At 40.0% G+C, this 27,934-nt stretch overlaps 1 protein-coding gene across 1 annotated transcript; it reads left to right on the forward strand.

The window, feature by feature from the left end:
* LOC122564018 (dehydrogenase/reductase SDR family member 13-like) lies at positions 1-24,123 on the forward strand. The gene is made up of 5 exons (XM_043718464.1): positions 1-364; positions 620-738; positions 5,436-5,559; positions 19,605-19,916; positions 22,389-24,123. The coding sequence occupies exons 1-5, from the start codon at positions 238-240 to the stop codon at positions 22,652-22,654; spliced, it is 948 nt and encodes a 315-aa protein (XP_043574399.1). The 5' UTR covers positions 1-237; the 3' UTR covers positions 22,655-24,123.
* Positions 24,124-27,934: the final 3,811 nt, after the last annotated feature.

Below are 27,934 nucleotides of genomic sequence, written 5' to 3' on the forward strand. Positions count from 1 at the left end.
AGGAAACGTCTTTAATAGCAACCTGCAGGGGGCAGCCATCCCTAACATTGGGCAGGCCAAGTTATTTTATTCAGAAGGCGAGGGAGTTGTGACTGCCCTTTGTGGGAAGTGTCGAAATATGAGATTGATCTCCGTCTGTCTGCCAGTATATTTAACCGGCGTTTGCCTGTAATCTGAGCAGTACAGCTTCACTGTACAGAATCTACAGCCGGTTTATCTTCTGTCTCAGGGGCAGCCATGGTGTCCTACATAGTGGCTGCTGCAATACTAGTTGCTATTTATGTTGTTATTTACTACAATTTCCTGAAAGGGATTCCATGTAGGAGCGACACTTCGCTGCGAGGGAAGACGGTGATTGTCACAGGTACATCCCGGAGTGGCTCGGAATAATGCCCATGTCTTTGAGTAAATGAATGAGGCTTCTCGGCCCGAGGGGATGCATGTAAACTTTACACTTGCAATAATTTTCAACACCTAAAGTTGAAGTTGTTGAAAGTTCGAATGTAATGTGACTATAAATAGCGCCCACCAGTCGAATGGAGAGCGTTGTATGTTTTTTATTGTAGTTTTTTTAGACTTTTTCTAATTGGTGTCCATGTTGCATTAATTTGTGTGTCAGGTTCAAACACGGGGATCGGCAAAGAGACGGCGTTGGATACGGCTCGGAGGGGAGCCCGAGTAATCCTGGCCTGTAGGAACAAGGAGCGTGCTGAAGCAGCGGTCTTCGATATCAGAAGGGTAATTAATCTCTGTGTCTCCAACAATAAGACCGGCAACTGTGCATGCAGTCTAACAATGCACCCTTTTTAGCCAGGGCTTCCCAAACCGGACCCCAAAAGTCAGACTGTAAGACGACAATAGCCATTGTCTCTTTCCCTCTCTGCTGTAAATGGTCTTTTACTCCCCACAATTCTCCCAGTCTTCCGGGGTTGAAATGACACGACGTGCAGCGACTTGTAGGAAAAACAGCAGCCAGTTTCGCCTGGCAAAGTTTCCATGTGCAGCAAATGGCGTTTTGGTGTTGACGATGAAATATCTACCAGGGGACAGTGCGCAGGATCTTTTATATTCACCCGAGAGAGCAGAAGCGGTCACAATTTAACATAGGATTGAAAGTTGACAAATTTGGCAATGTAGCACACCATTGGTACTGCACTGGAGAGTCAGCTTTAGAAGATTGACTCAAGACCTTGGAAAGGGACTTGATTACCCAAAAATATTCTTGGGTAATCCCAGACTTTCCTGATGAAGAGCTTTTGCCCGAAATGTTGATTTTTCTGCTCCTGGTCTGCTGCCTGACCTGCTGTGCTTTTCCAGCACCACTCTAATCCAAGATGGAGGAAAGGGGAAAAAAATATGGCTCTAAGAGCTGCCCTTTTATTGTGAGGTATTTTCAGAGTTGAACAGTAATTACTGTTTTATAAGCTGTTACATGGTTTTGGAACTTTGGAGAAAAAAGATCAAAACAGCAGCATTTTAAAAAGGAGGAAGAAAGACAAAGGCAGTGACCATGTGGAAAGTGAAACAAACAGATGTGAATCTGCACAGCTGTGTGAACCTGCATAGCAGGAGTCTATACTATTTAATTCCAAGTATCTCTGAACATTGGACTTTGTCCAAGAAAAATTAACAAACCGCGAAATTCACAACTGACATTGGAGAAGCCTGTGTAGGGGTGATCACAGCAGGGGAGCAACTAAGTGGCTAGTTTTAAAGCATAACCTTACTGTGTTTTTTTTGTAAATCCACAATAGTGAGTAGAGTGAGTTCTTTTTTGAATATGTGCTTTTATTGAAATCTTTCTTATGATTAAGCTTTAAAAATATGAAACGTTACTGGTCTGTACTAAATGTCTGTACTAAAAATATGTACTAAGTTAGCTTGAAGTAGTACTTTTCGAGCAGTAAGACTGGATTATTTTCTGGGTCTGTAAATTGTTAAGGGGCAAAGATGACCTTTAGTAAAGTGATATGCTCTTTCTGTTGGATGTGGGAGATTTAGGGAGAGTTTTCAATAGACTAATGATTATGTCTGCAGGAAGTGTGTTTGGTTGTGAATCTTATCAAATCATATGGATCGATTGGAGCATCAGTTAAAGGCAATAAGGAATTTACAGGAGCTGAGGGTGTTTTAGGAAGGGAGAAAAACCACAAGTACAATCAGGTTCATCTCCAGAAAAGGTAAGAGAGGGAGCCAGGTAGTGCAGGAGTCTCCTGTGGATAACCCATCTGAAACACATAAGTTGTTTTGGAAAATGTCGGGGGTGAAAGATTCTCAGTAGCACGAACAGCCAGGTTTCTGGTACAGATACTGGCTCTAATGTTACGAGGGGCACATCAGGTTCCAAGCAATCGATTGTGATAGAGGACCATCTAGTCAGAGGCATGGACAGATGTTTCTGCAGCTGATAGCAAGACATCAGAATGGTCTGTTGCCTCCCTGGTGTCAGGGTCAAGATATCTTGGAGAGGGTGCAAAATATTCTCAAAGGGAAGAGGGGACTAGCAGGAGGTTATTGCACACATTGGAACTAATGACATAGGAGGAGAAAAGGACAAGATTCTGAGGACACAATATGGGAAGTTAGGCAGGAACTTTAAAAGGAGGTCCTCGAGTATAGTAATATCGGATTACTCCCGGTGCCACGAGCTAGTGAGGGTAGGAATAGGAGGATAGAGCAGATGAATGTGTGGCTGAGGAGCTGAAGCAAGGGAGAAGGTTTCACATTTTTGGATCATCGGGATCTCTTTTGGGTAGAAGTGATCTGTGTAAGAAGGATGGATTGCACCTGAATTGGAAGGGGTCTAAGATACTGGCAAGGAGATTTGCTAGGGCTGCTCAGGAGAATTTAAACTAGTCGGGGTGTGCGGTGATAGTGAGGAAGATGATCAGTCTGAGATTGGTACACTTAGGAAAAGGGGCAAGTCAAACAGTCAGGGCAGGCAGGAACAAAACAGAGAAGGAATTAGGACTTACAAATTAAACTGCATTTATTTCAAAGCAAGAAGCCAACAGGTAAGGCAGATGAACTCCAAGCATGGTTGAGAATCATAATGATTACGGAGAGGTGTCGCAGCTTAATTATATAGGGTGTAGATGCTATAAGGATGAATAGAAAGTGGGGGGGAGGCAAGAGAGATGGGGGAGTGGTGTTTTTGATTAGGGATAGCATTATGGTTTATACTTATGAAGGATGTACTTGGGAATATCTCCAAGGAAGTTATTTGGGTGGAAGTGAGAAAGAGGAAAGCGATGATCACCTTATTGGGATCGTACTATAGCCCCCTCAATAGTCAGCGGTAAAATCGGAAACAAATTTCTAAGCAGATCTGTATATTACAGTTGAGGATTTTAACTTTCCAAACAAAGACTAGGACTGACATATTGTTAAGGGTTTGAATGAGAGGAACTTGTTAAGTGTGCACAAGAAAATTTTCTGATTCAATATGTGGATGTACCTACTAGAGAAGTTGCAAATCTTGACGTACCCTTGGGTAATAGACAGGGCAGGTGACTGAGGTGTCACTTTGGGGCCAGTGACCAAATTTCTATTAGTTTTAAAATGCTGATGGAAAAGGATAGACTAAATCTAAAAGTTGAAGTTCTAAATTGGAGGAAAGCCAATTTTGACGGTATTAGGCAAGAACTTTCAAAGGTTGATTGGGGACATATTTTCGCAGATAAAGGGACGACTGGAAAATGGAAAGTCTTCAGAAATGAGATAACGGGAATCCAGACGCAGTATGTTCCTGTTAGGTGAAGGGCACGGCTGGTAGATATAGGGAGTGCTGGATGAATAGAGAAATTGAGGTTTTAGTCAAGATAAAGAAGGAAGCATGTGTCAGATATAGCCAACAGAGAGTAAATTCCTAGAAGAGTATAAAGGCAGTATACTCAAGATGGAAAACAGGAGGGCAAAAAGGGGACATGAGATAGCTTTGGCAAATAGGTTTAAGGGGAATCCAAAGGGATTCTACAAATACATTAAGGACTAAAGAGTAATTAAAGAGGACAGAATAGGGTCTTTTAAAGATTAGCAAGGCAGCCTATGTGTGGAACCGTAGGAGGTAGGGGAGATACCAAACAAGTATTTTGCATCAGTGTTTACTGAGGAGAAACATATGGAAGATAAAGAACGTGGGGAAATAACTGGCAACATCTTGAAAAATGTCCATATTACAGAGGAGGATGTGCTGGACATCTTAAATGCATAAAGGTGGATAACTCCCCGGGACCTGATCAGGTGTACCCTAGAACTTTGTGGGAAGGTGGGGGACCTGATTTTTGGGCCCCTTGCTGAGACATTTATGTCATTGATAGCCCCAGATCCTTGTAATGTTGCTGGAAGACTGGAGGTTGGCAAGGGTGGTGCCACTATTTAAGGAAGTGGTAAGGAAAAACCAGGGAACTATCGACTAGCGAGCCTGACATCAATGGTGAGCAAGTTGTTGGATGGAATCCTGAGGGACAGGATTTACATGTATTTGGAAAGGCAAGGACTGATTCTGGATAGTCAACATGGCTTTGTGTGGAGGAAATCATGTCTCACAAACTTGCTTGAGTTCTTTAAAGAGGTAATGAAGTGGATTGATGAGGGCAGAGCAAAGGGATGTGTTCTACATGAAAATCAGTAAGACGTTCAACAAGGTGAAATACAGAACTGGCTCAAAGGTAGAAGGCATAGGACTTGAGACCTGTGACCAATGGTGTGCCAAAAGGATTGGTGCTGGGTCCACTGCTTTATGTCATTTACATTAATGATTTGGATAAGAACATAGGAGGTAAGTTTGCAGATCACATCAAAATTGGAGGTGTAGTGGACAGCAAAGCAGGTTACCTCCGATTACAACCGGATCTTGATCCGGTGGGCCTAGGATTGGCAGATGGAATTTAATTTAGATAAATGTGAGGTGCTGCATTTTGGAAAGGCAAATCAGGGCAGGACTTACACATTTAGCGATAAGGTCCGGAGTGCCAGTTCATAATTCATTGAAAGTGGAGTTGCAGTTAGATAGGATAGTGAAGAAGGTAGGCAAAAGTGAGTACTGCAGATGTTGGAATTAGAGTCAAGATTAGGGTGGTGTTGGAAAAGCACAGCAGGTCAGGCAGCATCTGAGGAACAGGAAAATTGATGTTTTGGCAAAACCTTCCATCAGAATGAGGCTAGAAGCCTTGGGGTTGGAGAAATAAATGGGACAGAGGTGGGGCTGGAGGGAAGGTATTTGAGAGTGGTATATGCTTTGCTTAAAAAGTATTCAATTTGCTCCTTAATCATGTTTTAAGTCCATTGTTTGTCATATTAAGTCTTATAAATACCTCTTACACAGCATGTGGTATCTTGTAATTAATATTCAAAGGTTTGAAAAGAGTTTTTCATTCGTACTGTACATGTGATGATTTGTAAGGTGCTTTAATGCAGATTTCTGTCATCTGCAGAAGAGCGGCAACAACCAAGTGATCTTTATGCAGCTGGATCTTGCGAGTCTTAAATCAGTGAGGGCTTTTGCAGAGACTTTCCTAAAGTCAGAGCCCCAGCTGCATGTGCTCATCAATAATGCAGGCAAGAATTTAAACTTTCTGTTCGAACTAATGTTTAACTTTGAGAATACTCGGATTGTTGAAACTGTGACGGTATTAAAACAAAAACCACTCATAGAGCATGTATTTCATCCTCTGCACAAATAAATATAACTAAAAGCCTTTTTTGTAAACTTTTCACAAGATGCATTTGAATTGTTTGTAAATTGGTGCACTATTCTGTAATAGTGGCTGTGGAACAATTCAGATTTCTGCTTAAACCTTTTTAACTCAGTTGGTGTAAAAGAAAACTCATTAGGGAACAATACTTAATTTTATGTATGAAGCATATAAGATACTCAACAGGTTACTCTTACACCATTAGGTTACAACTGTAAATTACTGTAGGATGTAGCATTCCTGCCTGGCACCTCTGAAAGAGTGAAAACCCATCACTGGCAGACCACGCAGTTTGGGATGAAAGTACAAATTCAAATTGATTGTAAAGCAGCATGTTTTACAAAAAGAAAGTAAACAATAAATTTATAATGCTTAAACTTCTGAAACATTTTGAACTTTTTGAGAGAGACTAAGAAACTGTTTCAAGATCCTTAATGTCCTTTGATCATTTTGCATGTGACACACCAGCTTCCATGAAATTCCACCTCTTCTTGATGACTTCAACAGGTGTCCTAACCCAGCAATTTATAACAAATTGTCACAATTGCCTTGAATCACAAGCTTGATTAAATACTCGTTCAAACCATGATTATATCTTCTGTTCAGTTAATTCCTTGACAAACCATAATTGTAGTAAACTTGAAGATAGCTAGCTAGCTTGTAATTCAGAGCATTCTGTAGCTCAGCAAATCTCATACCACATTGTAAATAATAAGTCAGAGAGATTTTTCATTGAGGAGGAGAAAGTGAGGACTGCAGATGCTGGAGATCAGAGCTGAAAAATGTGTTGCTGGAAAAGCGCAGCAGGTCAGGCAGCATCCAAGGAGCAGGAGAATCGACTTTTCGGGCATAAGCCCTTCTTCAGGACCACTTTTCATTGACCACTGTTCATAGTCTGATGTTCTCTTATGTGAGTAGTCATCAGAGAACAAATTAACAGTTCCAGAAATAAAAAAATATTTCCCATTCTTCAAAGATTTACTGGAGTCCCAGACCAACCAATCGGCATATTGGCTCAACAATTTCACCATTTGAAGAAAAACAAAGATAGTGGTGATCTCTTTGACCCGGAATGAGGAGAACCGTTTACCATTAGTCCAATAGCATAAGAAGCTGATTGCGAGTTCTTGGCTCATTACTAAGGCAAACTCTGTGTGAGGGTTGTATTATTTCCTGTTGCGCTCAGTCAGCATGTGTTGGCTCAAACTTTGATAATATTTTGCATTTTACGTTTGTTTCTGCTCAAGATATTTTGAATTTATGTCTGTTTCTTGGTGACAAGAGGCAAACAGGAAAATGTAATTAACTGAAAGGGAGCTTGATGAAGCCTGAAGTGAGAGATACAGTCTTACGCGGTGTTTGGTGGTAAGAGGACACGATATGTGTTCAGCAAATGCTGTGCGTTCATGAGTGCATGATTGAGAAAGGATATGAATGGCCAGACAGAAAGGTTGTTAGGAGGTTTGTTAAAGCACAGACCTATAGGGAGGATTGTTTCAGTCATATTACCTTTATGTAACTCTCTGTAACAGGTCTATCAAAACCTGAAGAGTCACAAATAGCTTAAGAGCCAACACATGGGTTTCAGTCTTTGCAACAAAAAAGTAAACAGTATGTACTACACATATGTAACTTCAAATGGGGAGAACCCATCACCAGATCCAAACTGATCGGTTATAATTATCAGGAAAGTTTGATCAGGCTGGGGAAAGGTTATTCTCTTCATTCTAGGAAAGATTAAGGGGGTAATTTGGCAAGCATCTCCAGATTGTTTGGTGTTTGGGGTAGATGCAGAGAAGATGTTTTCATTTGTGTGGGGAGCCTTTAAAGCTAGGCTTAATGGGTATAATATCTCCTTAAGATTTCTGCCTGAAGGATGTCAGGTCATTGGCATCTACTGTCTCAACTATGGTAATGGGACTTTTTTTTCACCATGAGTAGGCTCCAAGTCTACCTCAGCTGGAACAGAAATGGACTCTTATGCTGTTGTCATCAGTCTGATCCACATGCTAGCTGAATATCCAAACAAACCAGCCAGTCTTACAACAATATCCTATAGCCAATGCAAATCCAAATTATGATTTCAGCAGACTGTCTCATTGACCCAGAGAGTGTTTAGAATGGAACAGTTACTGCCATGTGGCGTTGTCAAACTAAATATCACAAATATACTTAAAGGAAAAACTAGGTAAACATATGAGTGTCCAAGAAATAGAAATATACATTGATGAAATTCAATGAAGAGGGGTAGGAGGAGACTTCTGTTTATCTTAAGAGCGCCATGTAGACCATTTGGATCAAATGGTTTGTTTATGTGCTGTATACTGTGTCATTCTATGAAAGACAGCTGCAACTCAAATTATAACATAGCATACAATATTTCTTATGACTTGTAAAGGAATAACTTAAACACCATTTTTAGAGCATTTATTTGCACCATAATGGCTGATTATTTTTTAAAAGTTATCATTTTAAAAACTATTAACAGCTTAAGGACAGTAAGTATCAATTTCTGTCCTTTCTAAAAGAAAGTTAAACCACCAGTATCAGACAATATGCCCTTTGTACGTTCTTTGTACATCAGGACAATAAACATGACTTTAGAGCTATTAATAACTTTTTGAATGATTGGCCAATGCAGCAAATCATTTTCTCCCATAGATAACCATAAACCAACCCAGTAATGAGTAAAAGAACAATCTGTTTTTAATGATTGAGGGAATAATGTTCATTATGGGCACAGTGTTGCCAAATAATTTATGTTTGTTGGAACAGGCAGCAGGACCTTGGATTAATCTCTAATGTAAAGTACTGTGGATGCTGGATTAGAGTCAGAAGTGCTGGAGAAATTTAGCAAGCTTAGCAGCTTCTGTGGAGAGAGAGAAACGAAGTCAATATTTAAAGTCTGAAATGACTTCAGAACTGAAAGGCACTGGTAAATTGTGGGTTTTTTTTACTGTTGACAAAGAGTAAGGAGGAGTGAGTGAAACAGGTGGTGAGGGTGCGCACAGCTAAAGGCAGAATCAACCTAATGGTAATGCTTAGGCAATCCTTGATTAACTTGCAGTTAGAAAGACAGCATCTCTTCAATGCAACATTCCTTCAAGTAAGAGCTGTGATGCCACATCATATTTATTCTGGAATAGCCTGTTTGGACATCTGAAGTAAATGAAAAATTTTTTTTTAAAAATGTGTTAAGGCAGTTTCTAAAATGTAAGTGCCAGTAAGTGTACAGTTGGCTTCACGTGGACTTGACAAAAATCTCGGCTGACACTACAGTGTATTTGTATTAGAGTGCTACACTGTCATCTTTTGAATAAGATGTTAAACCAGGGCCTTGACTGATTTCTGAGAAGGCCAAGAAGATTGCAGTGCATTATTTCAAAAAAAGATCAGTGGTATTATCCCAGTGTTCTGTGCCATAATTATCCCCCATTCAACACCATTAAAACAGATTACTTCACATTATTACATTACTGTTTTCAGGAGGCTGCAGGTAAGAAATTAGCTGTTGTTTTTCCTGCATTACAAGAGCAACAACAGTTCAAAAGTATTTTATTGGCTGTAGAGTACTTTCTGATGTCTGGTGCTCTTGAAAAACTATATAAGTTCATAGCAAATGGTTTGAAAGTAGTGTCTCAAATAATGAAAGTTGAGTGATTTTACTGTGACTGCCATTCCTTTGAATTCTCAAGAGTTCCATCAAAATACCTCGTCAAACCACAAAATCAGAACTATTGATGGGATAATTTTGGGATGGCACACGGCTCAGTGGTTCTCACTGCTGCCTCACAGCACCAGGGCCGGGGTTTGATTCTAACCTCGGCAACTATCTCTGTGGAGTTCGCGCATTCTCCCCATATCTGCGTGGGTTTCCTCCGGTTTCCTCCCACAGTCCAAAGATGTGCATGCTGGGTGGATCCACAATGTTAAATTGCCCAGAGTGTGCAGGCCTGGCATAACCCCTGCACTGCAATTCACATTTGCACAGTACTCATTTGTGTAGTGGGCTGAATGTCTTTTTGGTTTGATGGGAATATCCTGTTGCTGGACAATATCCTTTGTGTTGCTGCTGTATTGCATCAGAGTGAAATCACTAGTTTCAGCTGTAGCTGAAATGTTTTGAGGCACCTTATCCTACTCGTATAATCTGAGGGACACTAGGCACTTTTCAGGGTAAGGTTCATCAGTTTCTCCAATGTACAGTGAACAATGACCTGATCAAGATAGCCATTAACTTGTAAGATGGGTGTGGTGAAACGGTTAAAAATTATGTCCCAATACATGTGTGAATCTAACCGGAATGGAGGTGTTGCTTAGTCCCGTGTGAATCTTATTACACACCTCCCCGTGTGAATCTTCTTATCTGTATGTAACCAGAATGGAATGTGTTTTTTAGCCTTGCTCTGCTGTTCACATGAATGTTTATATCTGGAAAAGAGTATATCAGCTGGAAAAGTCTCCAGTTCGGTGAGTCTGCTCCGGGGTTACGTTTAACCGCCGAGCGTGGGTTGTTGGCAACCGCTCTACGAGAACTGACGGCTCCCAGTTCCGGTAACATGTAGAGTGAGTATAAGCCAGACCAGTTGGTTGTGGCGACGCTGCGGGGAATAAAATGCCCATATTCTAGCAGACTCGCCTCTTGGTCGTTTGTTCTGTGTCAGACTACTCTCCTACGAACCTGACCTTGAGAATTTTTTAAAACAATGGGGCATTTCAAAGTTATTTCAGTGTTAAGCTTGCATGGTGTATAATTCGCTTGGGCTCTATTTATGGGGTTGCCAATAAGAACAGTCTTTTAATGTGTGGATATAGGAATCCCCACTTGCAAAAAGAGCAGTGTAGATACCTTATAGTAGACAGTTGTGGAAAACTTTTGTGAATTTCTCAATTAGTATATCAAGGAAAATGAGCTCATTAGGAACTCAGTTTCACAAGTGAATTTGACTATGGAAGAAGACTATTATGAGCAGCTGCATATATCAGTATCGCAACAGAATTATCTACATATTGGATCTGTTACTTGCTGTATTCACATGACAAAGCCTTAACCAGCAGTTAACCTTTCTTTTTTGGATTTCAAATAAAACCTTCAAGGATACAGCAAAGGCTCCAGCCCTGACAATATTCCAGCAATAGTACTCCCTGGACATGCTGCATCTTAAACAAGCTATTCAAGTACAGCTACAACGGTCATATCTACCTGGTCATGTTGAAAATTGCCCAGATATGTACAAGCAAAGCAAGACACATACAACCTGGCCAATTACCCTCCCATCAGTCTACTCTGTCATCAGTAAAATAATGGAAGAGATCACTATCAATGTTATCAAGCAGTATTTGTTTTCCAATAATCTGATCACCAATGCTCAGTTTGATTTCCATTAGGGTTCCTGACCTCATTACTGCCTTAGTCAAAACCTGTACAGAAGAACTAAACTCCAGAAGTGAAGTAAGAATGACTGCATCAGGGACCCCTAGCAAATCTATAGTCAGTGAGAATCAGAAGGAAAACTCTGCTGTTTGGAATTATATCAAGAACTAAGTATGCGGTCATTGGAGGTCAGTCATCTCAACTTCAGTACCTCACTGCAGTAGTTCCTTAAGGCAATGTCCTAAGTCATCTTCATCTGCTTCATCAATGATCTTTCTCCAACATAAGGTCAGAAGTGGGGATGTTTGCTGATGGTTGCACAGTGTTCAGCACCATTTACAACACCTCACACTGAAGCAGTCATTGTCCAAATACAATAAGACTTGGACAAGTAGTAAGTAATGTTGTGGCCACACAAGAGCCAACCAATGTCCATTTCCAATTAGAATCTAATCATTACCTTGAAATTCAAAGGCATTACCTTCATTGAATACCCCACTATCAATATCCTGACCGTTGCCAATGACCAGAAAATGAACTGGATAAGCCATATAAATATGATGGCTAGAACAGCAGTTCAAAGCCTCGGAATCTGCATTCGATAACTTCCCTCTTGTCCCCACAAAATCTATCGACCATCTATAAGCACTGGTCAGGAATGTAATGGAATGCTTCACACATGCCTGGATGAGTGCTGCTCCCATAATAGTCAAATATTTGACAGTATTGAGAAAAAAGCCAATGTGATTAGCACCACAAACATTCATTCCTTCCACCACACGGCCACAGCAGTGTGTACTATCTACAAGATTCACTTTCACCAAGGAATTAACCAAGGCTCCTTCAACAGTACCTTTTGAAACAACCATGACCATCTGGAAGTACATGGAGAGACAGCAGATATTTGGGAACACCACCTATAACTTCCCATTCCAGCCACTCACCATCCTGAATTAGAAATACATTGCTGTTCTTGCTGTACCACTGAGGCAATATCCAGGAATTCCCTCTCTCACAGCACTGTGGTCTGCAGTGGTTCAAGAAGACAGTTCATTACCATCTTCTGTAGGACAGTTAGGGGATGGCAATAAATGTTGGCCCAGCCAGCAAAGCTGAATGAAGATTTTTTAAAAACTGTTAATTGGGTGCGTGCTCCATGGTCTCTGCCAATCAATCAGCATCCTTTCCTCATGCAGTTTAAGTTGCCTTTTGAGCTTCAGTATTCTTGAATCTGCCCTGATGAGTAGAAGACTGAAAGCTTTAACAATGCGTCCTTTTCTCCAGCAAGTTCTGTAACACCAAAGGACTATTTAACCAAAACCCTTTGTAATTTATTATGTTTATCACTGTATGGGAGATTACCTTACTTTTCTTGCTGCAAATGACTCAGTGTAATTTCATAAACTAGTGTTTTATTGAGGTCGATTAATATAATAAAACAAACTCTGACCTTTCTTTTCATTATAAATTCCTGTTACCACAATTATATTGAAAACTGTCCCTGTAAGTATGATTAAGACCTCACCCAAGTGAGGACACTGCAGTGTCACCACTGATGCCTGATATCATAGGACAAATTGCATACGTACTTCTCACTATACATCTGGATGTGGGAATTTATAATGCTAATGTAAACATAAGAGCACAGAATGGCTTTAAAATCTAAGTCATGTCTGCCTGCCCTGGTTAAATAATTCCCACCTTTTACTTGAGTACTGTCTTCATTCCCAATCCCTTGAGAAATTGAGAAATACATATTTGAAAGTAATGCTTCAAAAATATATACCTGCTATTTTCAAATATTAGAACATCTTTTGAATATGCAGACAAATAGTGTTGCACATAAGAATCACATTTTTAACCTCCCTTCAGAATTCAAAGAGTTGATGTCCAATAACGACTTATGGTTCCTATCTTCTCCCAAGATAATCTCATTCAAAACAAACAATTATAAGTACAAGCCTGATCTTTATCTGGCATGTTAATGATTACATCTTATGAAAACACAACTTTTCATTGAAATTCCTGCTCTGTAAATACAATGTCACTGTTCACCCACAGAATGATACACAATTGGAAACAGATTATTGAAATCTTGCTTAATGGAGGAGAGTTACATGCTTGCCCTAGTTGTTTAGAAGCTACCAACAGCTGTGCTGTGTATAAAAAGGAATCTCTCCATCATGTGTATACTGTATTCAAATGATGGCTGAGTTATGCAATATTGCTTGCCCAAGAGAATATCAGATCTGTGATGTCTTCACAGCATAGGTAGAGAAATTGTTTTCCAGAAGAGCAACTAAAACATTAATGACAAACATGTACTCCATTTTTGACATACAAAGAAATTAGGAGCTGTAGTAAATCATTCAGCCCCTCGGATCTGCTCTGCTATTCAATAGTATCATTGTTGATCTGACTGTGGCTTCAAGACTACATTTCTACCAACCTTTGATAACCTTTGATTCTCTTGTTAGTCAAGGATCTATCTCCTTCTACCTTAAAAATACTCAGTGACCCTGCCTCCTCCAGTCACTGGGGAAGTCAGTCCCACAGACCTGTGATCCTCTGAGAGAAGACAATTTCTACTTCTGATTCAAATGGTAGACCCATTATTTTTGAATTGTGTTCTACTGTTCTAATTTCTCTTGCAAGACCACATATCCATTTAACACTCTGTGTCATGTCCCTTCATGAACTTGTATCTTGCAGTAAGATCACTTTTTACTTTTTTCAATTCCAATGGACACAGACCTGCCCAATATTTCCTGGTAAGGTAATCACATCATTACAGGAATTGGTAAAGTAAACCTTCTCTGAAATGCTTCTAATTTTATGTCCTTTCTTAAAGAAGGAGACCAGAATTGAACACTAATGTTGTCTCAGTACTCTTCCATTCTCTTTGTAATAAACATCAATATTCCATTTGCTTTCCGAATAACTTGCTTGTACCTGCACATATTTTTTTACCTCATGTCCCATACTCCTCTGTACCTCGAGTTCTGCAGTCTTTCAATTTAAATAAGGTGCTGTGTTTCTATTCTTTTGGCAAAATATACAAGTTCAAACTCTAGCGATGTTCGAGAAGATTTATAGCTCAGGTTGATGATAAGTATGTAAGTTAGCTCGCTGAGCTTGAAGGTTTGTTTTCAGATATTTCATCGCCATACTAGGTAATGCCATCAGCAAGAGTCTCCAGTGAAGCACTGGTGATATGTCCCGCTTCTCGATTTATAGGTCTTGGTTTCTTAAGTTGGGTGATTTCATTTCCGGTTCTCTTTTCAAGGGAAGGTGGACAGGATCTAAATCAGTGTTTATTGATGGAGTTCTGGTTAGAATGCCATGCCCCTAAGAATTCTCGTGTGTGTCTTTGTTTCACCTGTCCTAGGATGTGTGTGTTGTCCCAGTCAAAGTGGTGACCTTTGTGTGTATAGAAACTAGTGATGGTGCGTCGTGTCTTTTGGTGGCCAGTTGGTGATCATGTATCCTGGTGGCAAGTTAACTGCTAGTTTGTCCGATGTAGTGATTTTATTGTTCTTGCATGGTATCTTGTACGTGATGTTAGTTTTGCTGGTAGTATCTAATGGATCCTTTAGGTTCATCGGTTGCTGTTTAAGTGTTTTGGTAGATTTGTGAGCTACCATGACACCAAGGGGTCTGAGTACTTCATCTGCCAAAACTTTAGTTGCAATATTCCTCCACAAAATTACGTAATAAAAAGGAATATCCTGTTACATATTGTAGATCAAAATGTGTATAAAAGACTATCGTGAAAACCGAAGTTAATGAGAATTCAGAGTAGAATTGGGGATTGGATAAGAAATGGGATTTAACCAAATCTAAAACAGATGGTACTTTGTGCAAGATGTCATGTAATGTGGTGGGTGGGGTGTTGTGTGCTGATCTTTATAGTAGAGCCTGATGGGTTTTTTATCTAGATAAATTATCTGAATGTAGAAACATAACAATAATCTTGTCAAACTTACAGCTGACAATGGGTGTAGAATGAGCAGAAGACAGTCTCAAGAGCACTTTGGGATGGGTAATAAATGCAATCCTAGGCAGTGATGTCCACGTCCCATAAATGAATAAAGAAATGTGGCAAAAGGATTCTGACCTGTTATTCTCTTGGGCAAGTGAACAGCAAATTAAACTTAATATTGACACATTGGAAGTAAAAATGAGCAACTTTGATATGCTACAAGGGGAATAGGATTACCCTGGGAGACTTTGAAATTGTCCTGAAATGATAGTAGGCATTCCAAGAGCAAGATGATATGGAGTAGTGATTAGATTGCAGTTGTACATAGAAGAATGATATAATGGTGTTGTAAATGGTTATGCAATACATTTCAAAAAAGACATAAATGTATTGGAAAGCAAACACAAACATAGAAGCTTGATCTAGTAAGTTTAGAGGAGATAAGTTATGAAAAGAGAGTATAACCCCTACAGCATGGGAGATTGTAGAACATAGAACATTACAGCGCAGTACAGGCCCTTCAGCCCTTGATGTTGTGTCAACCTGTGAAACCAATCTGAAGCCCATCTAACCTATACTATTCCATTCTTGTCCATATATCTATCCAATAACCATTTAACTACCCTTAAAAGTTGGCGAGTCTACTACTGTTGTAGGCAGTGCATTCCACGTCCCTACTATTCTGAGTAAAGAAACTACCTCTGACATCTGTCCTATATCTATCACTCCTCAATTTAGAACTATGCTCCTCGTGCTAGCCATCATGATCCAAGGAAAAAGGCTCTCACTGATTATCTTATGTCTCAATTAAGTCACCTCTCATCCTCCTCCTCTCTAACGAAAACAGCCTCAAGTCCCTCAGCCTTTCCTCATAAGACCTTCCCTCCATAGTAGGCAACATCCTAGTAAATCTCCTGTGAACCCTTTCCAAAGTTTCCACATCCTTCCTAAGATGCGGTGACCAGAACTGTACGCAGTGCTGCAAATGTGGCCACACCCAGCGTTTTGTACAGCTGCAGCATGATCTCATGGTTCTGAAACTCAGTCCTTCTACCAAGCTAACACACCGTATACCTTTTCAACAAGCCTATCAATCTGAATGGCAACTTTCAAGGATCTATATATCTGGACACTCGGATCTCTCTGTTCATCTACACGACCAAGAATCTTACCATTAGCCCAGTACTCTACATTCCTGTTACTCCTTCCAAAGTGAGTCACCTCACCCTTTTCCACATTAAACACCATTTGCCACCTCTCAGCCCAGCTCTGCAGCTTATCTGTGTTGCTTGTAACCTACAAATCTTTCGTCACTATCCACAACTCTACAGACCTTCGTGTTATAGTCATAGAGATATAGTGTCATTCGCAAATGCTAACCTATCCTTCTATGCCCTCATCCAGGTCATTTATATAAATGACAAACAACAGTGGACCCATAACAGATCCTTGTGGCACCCCAGTAGTAACTGAACTAGGATGAATATTTCCCATCAACCACCACCCTATGTCTTCTTTCAGCTAGCCAATTTCTTATCCAAACCGCTAAGTCATCCTCCATCTTGTGCCTCAGTATTTTGTGCAATAGCCTACCATGGGGAACCTTATCAAACACTTTACTGAAATCCATATACACCACATCAACCATTTTGCCCTCATCCACCTGTTTGTCACTTTCTCAAGGGACTCAATAAGTTTTGTGAGGCACGACCTACTCTTCACAAAACCGAGTTGACTATCCCTAATCAACTTATTCCTTTTTAGATGATTATATATCCTATCTCTTATCACCCTTTCCAACACTTTACTCACAACCAAAGTAAGACTCACTGGTCTATAATTTCCAGGGTTGTCTCTACTCCCCTTCTTGAACAAGGGAACAACATTTGCTCATCTCCAGTCTTTTGGCACTATTCCTGTAGACAATGATGACAGAAAGGTCAAAGCCAAAGGCTTGGCAATCTCCTCCATGGCTTCCCAGAGAATCCTAGGATAAATCCCATCCGGCCTAGGGGACTTATCTATTTTTACACTTTTCAGAATTGCTAACACCTCCTCATGCACCTCAATCCCATCTAGTCTAATAGCCTGTATCTCTGTATTCTCCATGACCACATTCTCTCTTTCTCGTGTGAATACTGACAAACAGTATTCATTTAGCGCTTCCCCTATCTCCTCTGACTCCATGCACAACTTCCCACTATTATGTTTATTTGCCCTCATCTTACTCTAGTCATTTTCTTATTCTCGATATACTTATAGGAAGCCTTAGGGTTTTCCTTGATCCTGTCCGCTAACGACTTCTCATGTCCCATAAGACCATAAGAAATAGGAGTGGAAGTAAGGCCACTTGGCCCACCAAGTCCACTCTGCCATTCAATCATGGCATTTCAATGTCACTTACCCGCACTCAGCCAAAATATCCCTTAATTCCTTGCGAGATTAAGAATTTATCGATCTCTGCCTTGAACGTCCTGGCCTCCACTGCACTCTGCGACAATGAATTCCACAGGCCAACTTTCTGGCTGAAGAAATATCTCCTCATCTCTGTTCTAAATTGACCCCCTCTAATTCTAAGGCTGTGCCCACGAGTCCTCGTAACCCTGCCTGACAGAAACATTTTCCTAGGGTCCACCCTTTCTAAGCCATGCATTATCCTGTAAGTTTCTATTAGATCTGCCCTCAACCTTCTAAACTCTAAAGATTACAATCCCAGGATCCTTAGCTGTTAGGCCTACCATTCCAGGGATCATCCATGTGAATCTCCGCTGGACACGCTCCAGTGTCAGTATGTCCTTCCTGAGGTGTGGGGCCCAACCTGGCTCTTCTTAGCTCTCTCTTTAGGTCTTCCTGGCTAACTTGTGTGCCCTAACTGAGCCATCATATCTCATCCTAACATAAGCCTCTTTCCTCCTCTTGATAAGAGATTCAACTTCTTCAGTAAACCACAGCTCCCACGTTCAACAACCTCCTCCCTGCCTGACTGGTACATACTTATCAAGGGCAGATTAATGGGCAGTTTCACTGGGAAATTTCACATATTAAATTTAAATGAATGTAGCCTCAGTCAGTTGGGTCTGTAGAACAGAAAGATACAAATTTAAATCGGTGGAAAATTTAAACTGCACCTTAGAAAATATTTCTTTGAAACGGAGGTGGCACGGTGGCTCAGTGGTTAGCACTGCTGCCTCACTGCACCAGGGACCCGGGTTCGAATCCAGCCTCAGGCGACTGTGTGGGTTTCCTCCACGTGCTCCGGTTTCCTCCCACAACCATGCTAAATGGCCCATGGTGTCAGGGGTGAATATAGGGTAGGGGAATGGTTCTGGGTGGGTTACTCTTTGGAGGATCGGGTGTGGACTTGCTGGGCCGAAGGACCTGTTTCCGTACTGTAGGAAATCTAATCGTATATAGAATACTAATCAGGAAAAATGATGCAGCAAATTTTAGATGAAGTTAAGCAGTTGATTTGAAATACCACAGAATGTTTTCATTTCTTAATCTTTACCTTTTTCTTTACTCCTGCATTACTTGCAAATTTTTCACCCTCCTGAGTGAATTATTTCTGGGGCATAGTTCCAGGGGACTGAGGTCTCTATAGTGCCACAGTTAAGTAGTTCCTGTTTAACCATAAATAAAAGGAATCTTGCGACACAATAATAGTGTTCCTATGTCTGGGTCACAATGATCTACAGCACAGAAAATGGCCCTTTGGCCCATTGAGTTCTGTGCTGGTCAAACACAACCAACTAACTATTCTAATCCCATTGTTTAGGGTCAGAAGGTTTGGGTTCATGTCACCCCTGTCTCAGGGTTGTGTCATAAAATATCCAAATAGGCTGATTGTGAATAGTTTTAAAGGGAGTTTGGGGCATGATAGTCAACCATTGTAAGCATGGAGTCCAATCATGTATCCACACACACATCCCGCCAGGAACTGAGATTTATATCTTGCCATTTTCAGAATTCAAGATGCTCAGGCCTGATGTACCATATCTGCCTTCTTTCTTGAATGAGATTAGCTGATGTTAGAGGCTAAGAATCATACCTAGGACACTACCCCATCGCTGAATCCAAACCAGTTGTTGCATATTCAACGGAGTAGTTGAGGAACACTACCGACAAATACATATAATTACACTGTTTAATCTAAACAGTAATTTCAACTGAACTCTGAATTTATAAAGAAATAAAATTCTGTAAATTTATTTGTTTTTACATTTATAAGTCTCTCAGACACATTTGAGCATTTCACATGCAATGACTTCTCTGAAGAGAGAGCAATGTCATGTGAGCAAAAAAAGGCAGTCATGTTTCACACAGTGTAGTGCATTAAGTTAATCGTGTATTTATTTTAGGCAGGTTAAGGGATTGTTTGCGAGAAAAGTCAGGGAAGCCCTTGTTCATCTTTGAGTTCCATGAGATTTTTGGAATCGACTGAACCAACATAAATCAATGTTATTCTGTTGATTTAAAATCTCCCTAAAGGATGACACCTCTGACATTTGCACTAAAGCTGATTAAGGAGTATTATAATTTCTTTATCCTGTAGGTGTTGGTTCAGGTAGCAAGACAGTTGATGGATACAACACAGTTTTGGGAGTAAACCACTTGGGTCACTTCCTACTCACTCATCTTCTTTTGGATCGGCTGAAGCAGTGTGCACCGAGCCGGATTGTTACTGTCACTTCTATGATGTACCGTTTTGGCAAAGTCGACTTCAGTAACCTAAACCCTCCTGGTGAAAGCTTCATTCAGCAGATACGGAACTACAGCTGCAGCAAATTGTGCAATATACTTTTTGTCAGAGAACTTGCCAATTATCTGGAGGGAACTAAAGTTACCTGCTACTCTGTTCATCCAGGTGAGCAGAGAATTATTTTAACAAATACTTTACACACACCAGTTTTTGATCAGTCAATCAAATAGTTTATTGAAACTAGAAAGAAGACAAATATTGTTCAATTGGGTGGGAAGAATTTCTTTTCCAGTTTAACAGTTTTGAAACATCTAAATGAAGAGTGTAATTGTAAATATTAGATTGCTACCATTTTGTTTTCAAACTGGTGTCCAATGTATTTCTGTATATAGTACAGATCACAACAGTTCTTCACTTTAAAGGATAACATTTTTGTAAGAAAGAATGGACATGGGCAAAATCTCAAAACCCCACGCACAACTCATGAACAACATGCAGCAGTTTGTCTTGGGAACAGGTAATCTCCAGTCATCCATTCAGTTAGAGAGAGCATTTGGGAGGAAAACTAGAAACAAAAGTGAATGATATATTTAAAAAAATTCTTATGAGCTGGTAACTAGTACTGACTCTTTTCATATTGGTCACATGTGCTTCAACAGGTCATGTACTGGATTGTTGTTGTGGAGGTGGGAACCCCAAGTTTGAGCCTCTACGCAAGTAATTTTAATAACTGTCAAAATTCCTGATGACTACTTATCTGATTCTCTACCCCACCCCCCACCCCATTTATCTTTGTATACATATCTAATTGCTTTTTTACAAGTTCCTATGCAATCTAATTGTATGATCCTTATTATTAGGTACATGCAAACATAAGAATAGAAGTAGTTCTGCTGCTCAGGTCTGGTTTGCCATTCAATAAGATCATTGGCTGTTCTGTTTTGAATTCCACATTCCCTCCTTCTCCTGATAACCTTAAATTCCTGTTAGGTAAGGAAATCAACCTAACTCTGCCTGAAAAATATTGATTGCCTCCCCTCCGCTGCATTCAGAGGCAGAGAGTTCCAAAGGCAAATAACCTCAGAGAAATAGAATCTCTCATCTCTGTTCTTAAAGGGAGAGTCCTAATTTTTAAACACTGCCCTCAACTCACCGACAAATGTAATCATCCTTTCCACTTCACTTTATCAAGACAGTCCAGGATCTTGTATCCTCCAATCAAGTCATCCCAAATCTTCTAAACTACAGTGGAAACCAAACAAACCTGTCCATTCTTTCCTCAAAAGACAGCGTATAGCAATCTAGTAAATCTCATCTGAACTACCTCCAAAGATTTACATCTTTCCTTAAATAAGAAGACCAGAACAGCAGACACATTTGAGTGTTTCACATGCAATGGACTTCTCTAAAGAGAGAGCAATGTCATGTGGGCAAAAAAAGGCAGTCATGTTTCACACAGTGTAGTGCATTGAGTTATTTGAGTTGTCACAGTTTTTGAGTTGTCATAACATCAGTGCAGTACATAATTGAAGCATAACCTTTATATCCAACTCCTGATGTAATAAAGTATAGCATTATTAGCCACCTTAATTACTAGCTGAATCTGCATTCTAAGGTTGTTGTGATACAGGCATTAAGAACAGGTTATCACCATGAAAGTGAAAGACCTGGGATACAAAGCTAATCTCAGTAATGGCAACTTTGAAACTATCATCAATTGTCATAAATACCCCCCTGGTTTGCTGGAGTCCTCTAGGGAAGGAAATCTGCCACCCTACCTGGTCTGGCCTCAGTTCACCAACTTTTAAGAGTGGGCAGCAAATGCTGGTCTTCCCAGTGACATCCACATACTGTGAAAAAATAAAGAGACAATGCCTTTTGTTTTCTAAATAATAATCTTCAGGCCATTTATATGGTGCTCCAACTGCTATTGTGTTTATACTCAGCTAATTTAGCATTGGCTCCAAATCATATACAGCCACCTGGTCAGTTTCACTGTTGGAGTAATGTTGGAATTAGCCATTGATGAATCACACAAGAGCATACGTTGTTTGCCATCCACTATTAGTTTGTAAATTCATCATACCTAAAATTTTGCTTCTGGATTCCATTACATATTGTAGCAGCTATACACATTTCCACTGAAACTCAATTTTAAAAACGAAGTGTTGACAGACAGAAACTACTGGGAACAAATAGATGATCTTAAAATGCAGGTAAAATGGCTTTAAAAATGTTGTTTTTCCAAGGGCAGATCAGCAGTTACGTTATCAGGTGAAAGGTGATTTGGAAGAACCTATTTCAAAAATGAGGAACTCATACAAACTCAACTTTTTTCATTGATGTTTTTAATTTCCAAGTTAACTATAAAATTGGGAAACCAAATAAAACAGACAAAACTTTTTTTTTTGCTAAAGAAGACCAAGTAGTAATAATTTTCCAATCAAGTTGCAGTGAATGACTATAGATTAAGTGAGAGGTGGAGATTGAGTCAGGCAATCTGAGAAATTTACTGCACAATGTATAGAAAGCTTGACAGTTCGACATTTTTTTTTCCCTACATTCTCATTGATTTATAAGTAAATTAATTTATGATAAAGTCTGTTTTCAATAAACAATGCTTTGTCTTTCTTACAGGTGCGGTGAACACTGAAGTATTCCGTCACATGAAATTCTGGCAGAAAATGTTTTTTTTTCCTTTTATTGCCCTTTTCTTTCGAACCCCAACTGATGGGGCTCAGACGTCCATTTACTGTGCTGTGCAAGAAGGTATTGAGAAGTTCAGCGGCAGGTACTTCACAAACTGCAAGGTTCAGGAAGTCCTCCCTCACGCACGTGATGATGCAGTGGCCAGAAAGCTCTGGGAAGTCAGTGAAAGGATGGTTGGACTCCGCAGCTATTAACGGGTGAAGAAAGTTGTCTGCAGAATAACAGCATATCTGTAAAGGGCTCTGACTGTTTTCACTAACTTAAATGTGAGAAACCATTTGTGCAAATATACAGTGCAGAAGCTTTTTTCCCCCCACTTCCTATGGAATCTTCCAAATTTCTGTCACAAACTAAAAAGACCAGTTCAAAGGGAAAATAATTCTCAACTCTAACTTCTGTTTAAAATAAACTCTTATAGACCTCCCCTTCTCTTTTAGATTAAAATGTACAATTTGCAACAAAAGACTTCCAACAAACGAAATAGAAAATATATTTTTGATTAACTGTTCAGTAAGGTAATTGCAAAACCTATTAAAAATGAATCCATTCCTTCAATTCTTAATTCAATATAGGAAGTTAGTGTTATTTTGCTTTCTATTCCGCTTCTCACTAGTGTTTTACAGATGGAGATCAGTAAAATTATTGCAACAAATACATGGATGAAATGTATTTTCTGTTACTGCTGAGGATCCATCTACATCAAAAGTTGTCATTTTAAGAAATTACTTGTTCCAGAAAATATGCAGTTTAAAAAAATCTGGACCGTTTATTTCTTCCTTTTTTTGAATGTACTGCAGTGATTCAGCAGGAAACGGTGGTTTTCAGTGACCATTGTTCTCTGTAAGCATCTTAATCAGCACCAGCTGAGAGCTGTTCAGTCCACACTCTCTAACACAATCATGCAGCAAGGCCACCACAAAGTAATTTTTAAGAATTATCATCACTATTGTTTAATCTCTTTGGTCTCTCCTATCCAGACACATTGTGGCCAAAGTAGTCTTGGAACGTATAAAATTTCCCTCAGACATTCTCTTTTTTGTAGTCTTTCCTTTTCTTTCTGTATATTTTGACTTCTTAAGATTCAAGGTCCTTGCTTTTTCATTGAAATGTATTTATTTCATTTTGACTGCTTCGTAGCTGCACAGTAACATCGCTGTTCCTGCAGCTGGATACTATTATGCAACAAATTCAAAGTTGAAATTTCTTACAGTGCCATTGGCTGGCCAGTCTTCAGTACTGCAGTCATCTAAAGAAAATTATGTTTGGAGCATATGGCACAGTGGTAGAGTCCCTACGTCTGACCCAGGAGGCCCAGTTTCAAGTCCCATCTGCTGAATTTCTAAACAGGTTGATCTTCAGACTGATGTACAATGGTGTTAGTTAGGGTCTGCTTCAAAAGGTGTGACAAAACAGGTTGATTAAAACTTTGAAGAAAATTATCAGGGATGTTTGTTTTCTGATAACTTTTACTGGTCAAATCAAAGATAATGAAATAAAGTTTAATATGCTAAATGTTTTAAAAATAGAATCATGGGCATGTACAACCCACATATTTTCCTTCATACTCTAGTATTTCAGTACAGTTGTTGTATGTACATTTTACACTACGATAGAGCTGTCTAATGTAATTGATTAGTACTCCAATAAAAAAATTTAATCCTTTCCTAGTTGTTTCAGAAAAACAAATGTTTTGTGAATTCTGTCTTCCAGTTAATATAAATTTTATGCAAAGTAACAATTCACAGCAGATTTCATAGTATGTTGGGTGAATGGTAGTTGAGGTGAAGCAAAAAATTGGATTAAATAAATAATTTTTAGGTTGGCCGGTTGCTGCTAGTGAAATGATGCAACAGTGAGAAATAGGTCCACAACCGGTCACAACATTTATATGAAGGCTTTGGAAATATGGCAATTCGCCTCCAAATTTGGCAGTTGCACTAAACTGGGTGGGAACGTTCCTTGTAAGGAGGATGCAAAAGGCTCCAGGGTGACTTGAACAAGCTAGGTTAACGGGCTAGGATGTGGTAGATGGTATATGATGTGAAGACGTGTGAAGCTATTCACTTCAGTAGGGAAAAAAAACAAAAAGGCAGAATGTTTATTAAATGGTGAGAGCCTGTGTAAGCGCATAATTCCAAAGGTGGTGTCCATGAGTCACTAAGAGCTAACCTGCATGTGCAGCAACAATTACGAAGGCAAACAATATAATGGCATTCATTTCAAGAGGACTTGAGTATAGAATCAAAGATTGTCCTGCCACAGTCAAATACAGCCATAGTGAGACCATACCTGGTGAAAGTATGTGGACATGCTATTAAAGGAATTCAGAAGTTCGTCAGATTAATCCATGGGATGCTTTGTAAAGAGGGATTGAGGAAACTGGGTCCATATTCCCTAGAATTTCAAAAATGAGGGGTAGTTTCATTTAAACCTACACAGTTCTTATAGGGCATTTAACGATGGATATTAGTTACAATATTTCCCTGGATGGGTGACTTTCAAACCATGAGACATAATTCCAGGATAAGGCATAGGCCGTTTAAGACTGAGATAAGGATAGTGAATCTTCAGAATTCTCAACCACCGAGCCTTGCAAAAACTCAACAATAATGCATGTTCAAGATGGAAATCTTAGTTTTCTATAGACAATTGACATGAAAAGATCTGGAGATAGGGCAGGCCAATGGCACTGGGGATATCAGCCATGATTAACTGAATGGTAGTGCAGGCTCAATGGCCCTGTGTTCAGGATGGAAAACAGTTTCGTGACATCTGTGTGAATCTTAATATTTCAATTGTAATGAGGTCAGCCAGCTGGACTTAGCCCTAATCAGGAATTCATATTCTATCAATCTGGTCCAATTAGGGAGCCCTAGCTGACAGAGTATTGCCTTTAGGGAGAGGTGGGCACCGTGGAAGGTGGAGTGCTTTATTCCCCCCTCCAAGTCTATTTTGTTTTAATCCCTACCCTCCCCCTTCACTTTATATAAGCATTGCCTTTATTTCACTTTGCTTTTATTGGTTCACTGGCCACATGGGTGTGTTCCTGATGGTGGAAATATTGAATAAAGTTTTTGCATAGGGTATTTTCACTGAATCACTGCACTTACACACAAAACACGGGTGCAGTGGGGTAAAAAATAAGCTCTACTGCAGTGCATGGTAGTGTAGGGAGAAAAATCAAAAGGAGATTCAGAATCTCTCTTCGAAAACAAAGAAAAAAAGGAGAATGTCAGTGATACACTTTAAAAGGTGACTGAATGAGGCAGAACGAAAGTCTAGGACTATTCATGCCATGTGTAAATGAAGGGTAACTTGGTGACACATACTTGCCTCTGTGGAGCTATTTCAGTAGCGACGAGAGTAAAGCATGATCCTGAAAAAACTTGTTTGCAACAGTCATCTTTGACTTGGGATGCACATTTCTCATATCATGCTTTCGTTTGAGAAGCTTAACTCATTCGATTCTGCCTTCGAGGACTGAACCCAGTATGTGGAAAGAATGCATTATTTTTTCCGGGCAAACAAAAAGTAATCAGTAAGTCCCGTGACAGCCTGTTTGTGTGTTATTAGAAACCTAATTTTCCCCGAGGCACCAGATACTTAATCCTTTCATGAACTGACAGACATATTTAAAATAATATTACAACCCCAAGCTGTCTCTAATTCTAAGATACTATTATTTTTGCTTGGCAATTTGAGAACTTGGGGAATCCATAATCAGAAGTTTTGACTAGGTTAAGATAACTGGCAGAAGCCTGTGACTTTGGTTTAACCCTGAGTGAAATGCTTTGAGACTGCTTGGTATGTGGAATTAATGATGCAACTATGTAAAAACGCCTATGAGCCGAGGTCCAACTGGACTTCAAACAGGCTTTATCATTGCAAAATACGCATATGAGTTGAAGGGTATTTCGAAGAAAGTGAACAACCTCACCAGTCCAACTGAGCTTGGGGAATATCACTTCAGTGCAGGCAATGCTTAGCCTGATCAGAGGAACTAGCTCAACATCTTTCAATCTTTCAATCAGAAAATGGCTGCCTGAGTGAAGTACTAAGTAAATGCCCATGGTCTTCCAGAAAGGTTCTGAGACCATAGGAGGAGCAAAGGTCAGCTTGCATCTTGACCAGGAAGCAATTCTACAATTCTGCAAGGCCTACCCAGTGCCATTTTTCTTAAAGGCAAAAGTAGAGTCAGAAGTCAGAAATCAGAAAGCTGGAAAGGGGCATCCAGTCATCTCCAAAATGAAGATATTGGTGAGAAGTCATGTCTGCTGGCCAGGATTGGATACAGACATAGTCGTGTTGGTGGGGCAGTACCCAGATTGCCAACAAAGACAAAAAATTACCACCAACAGCTTTGCCACTGTGGGAATGGCTGGATAAACCTTGGACTTGATTGCATGTCAACTATGTAGGTGCTTTCAGGGGTTCAATGTTCTTAGTCATTGTAGACACCTATTAAAGTGATTGGACATGCATAGTGTCCATTCATCAAACACAGAGAAGACAGTAGAGAAACTATGCACATCTTTTTAAATGTATGGAGTTCCAAAAGCATTAGCCACAGATAATGGGCTATTGTTTACCAATAAAGAATGTGGGCATTTCGTAAAGTTGATTGGGATTTGACATATAAGGACAGCTCTTACTGCCTATCATCCAATGATTTGGCAGAAACAGCAGTCCAAACTTTGAAGGCTGGGTTGAATAGAAAACAACCCACAGCCTTTCTAGATACCAAGCTGTCACAGTTCTTATTTGATTAGAGAACAACCCCACAAGCAACTATAGGGATAGCACTAGCAGAGTTGCTAATGAGAAGAAGATTGCACAGCAGGTGAGGTCTGATCTTCCCGACCTGAGAAAGACGGTGAAACAGCATCAGGAACACCAATGCCAGATAAAATGTTCCACCAATGGTTTGATACAGGGAATAAAGTTTGGTGTAAGAATCATAGAAATGGCCCAGCATGGGTAAGAGGTATGGTCGACACAAGGTTGGAAGCAATGACATGTAGAGCTCAGGTAGGTGCAATGGTCCTTATGAAAGCCGTGAATTCACAAACGGTGTGGGAATGAAATGTGCCCTGCCTCTTGAAAGAGTTGGGAAGACTGCCGGAACCCTTGGATTCACCCTGTCCATCAAAGCATTGATGAGATGGACAAGACGGATGTAGCCATCTTGACGCTTTTGCTGCTGGAAGAGTGAAATTCTATTGAGGCACTCCTGGCGCAAGAGGCGGTCTCCCATGTGTTAGACACTGCCCAAATCAGATGCCAAGATGGAGGAATCTGGATCAGTGCTAAAATGCCCCATGAGGCTTTCCAAGAAAAAGAACCAGCCTATGTCCTCAGACTCAGAGAAGGAGAGATGTATTGATTGTAATGAGGTCAGCCAGGTGGACCTCATTAAAAAGTGTTCCCTGATTGGGGCATTTATTGGTCCAATCCAGGGTGCCCTGGCTGACAGA

This window comes from Chiloscyllium plagiosum, chromosome 28, assembly GCF_004010195.1.
Source record: "Chiloscyllium plagiosum isolate BGI_BamShark_2017 chromosome 28, ASM401019v2, whole genome shotgun sequence".
NCBI classification, from domain to species: Eukaryota; Metazoa; Chordata; class Chondrichthyes; order Orectolobiformes; family Hemiscylliidae; genus Chiloscyllium; species Chiloscyllium plagiosum.

Excerpts from the sequence above, each read along its gene's own strand:
- LOC122564018 (XM_043718464.1), top strand. The coding sequence starts at position 238 with ATGGTGTCCTACATAGTGGCTGCTGCAATACTAGTTGCTATTTATGTT. Across the intron at positions 365-619 it reads GAAGACGGTGATTGTCACAG|GTTCAAACACGGGGATCGGC; the intron begins GTACATCCCGGA and ends TTTGTGTGTCAG. Across the intron at positions 5,560-19,604 it reads TGTGCTCATCAATAATGCAG|GTGTTGGTTCAGGTAGCAAG; the intron begins GCAAGAATTTAA and ends TTTATCCTGTAG.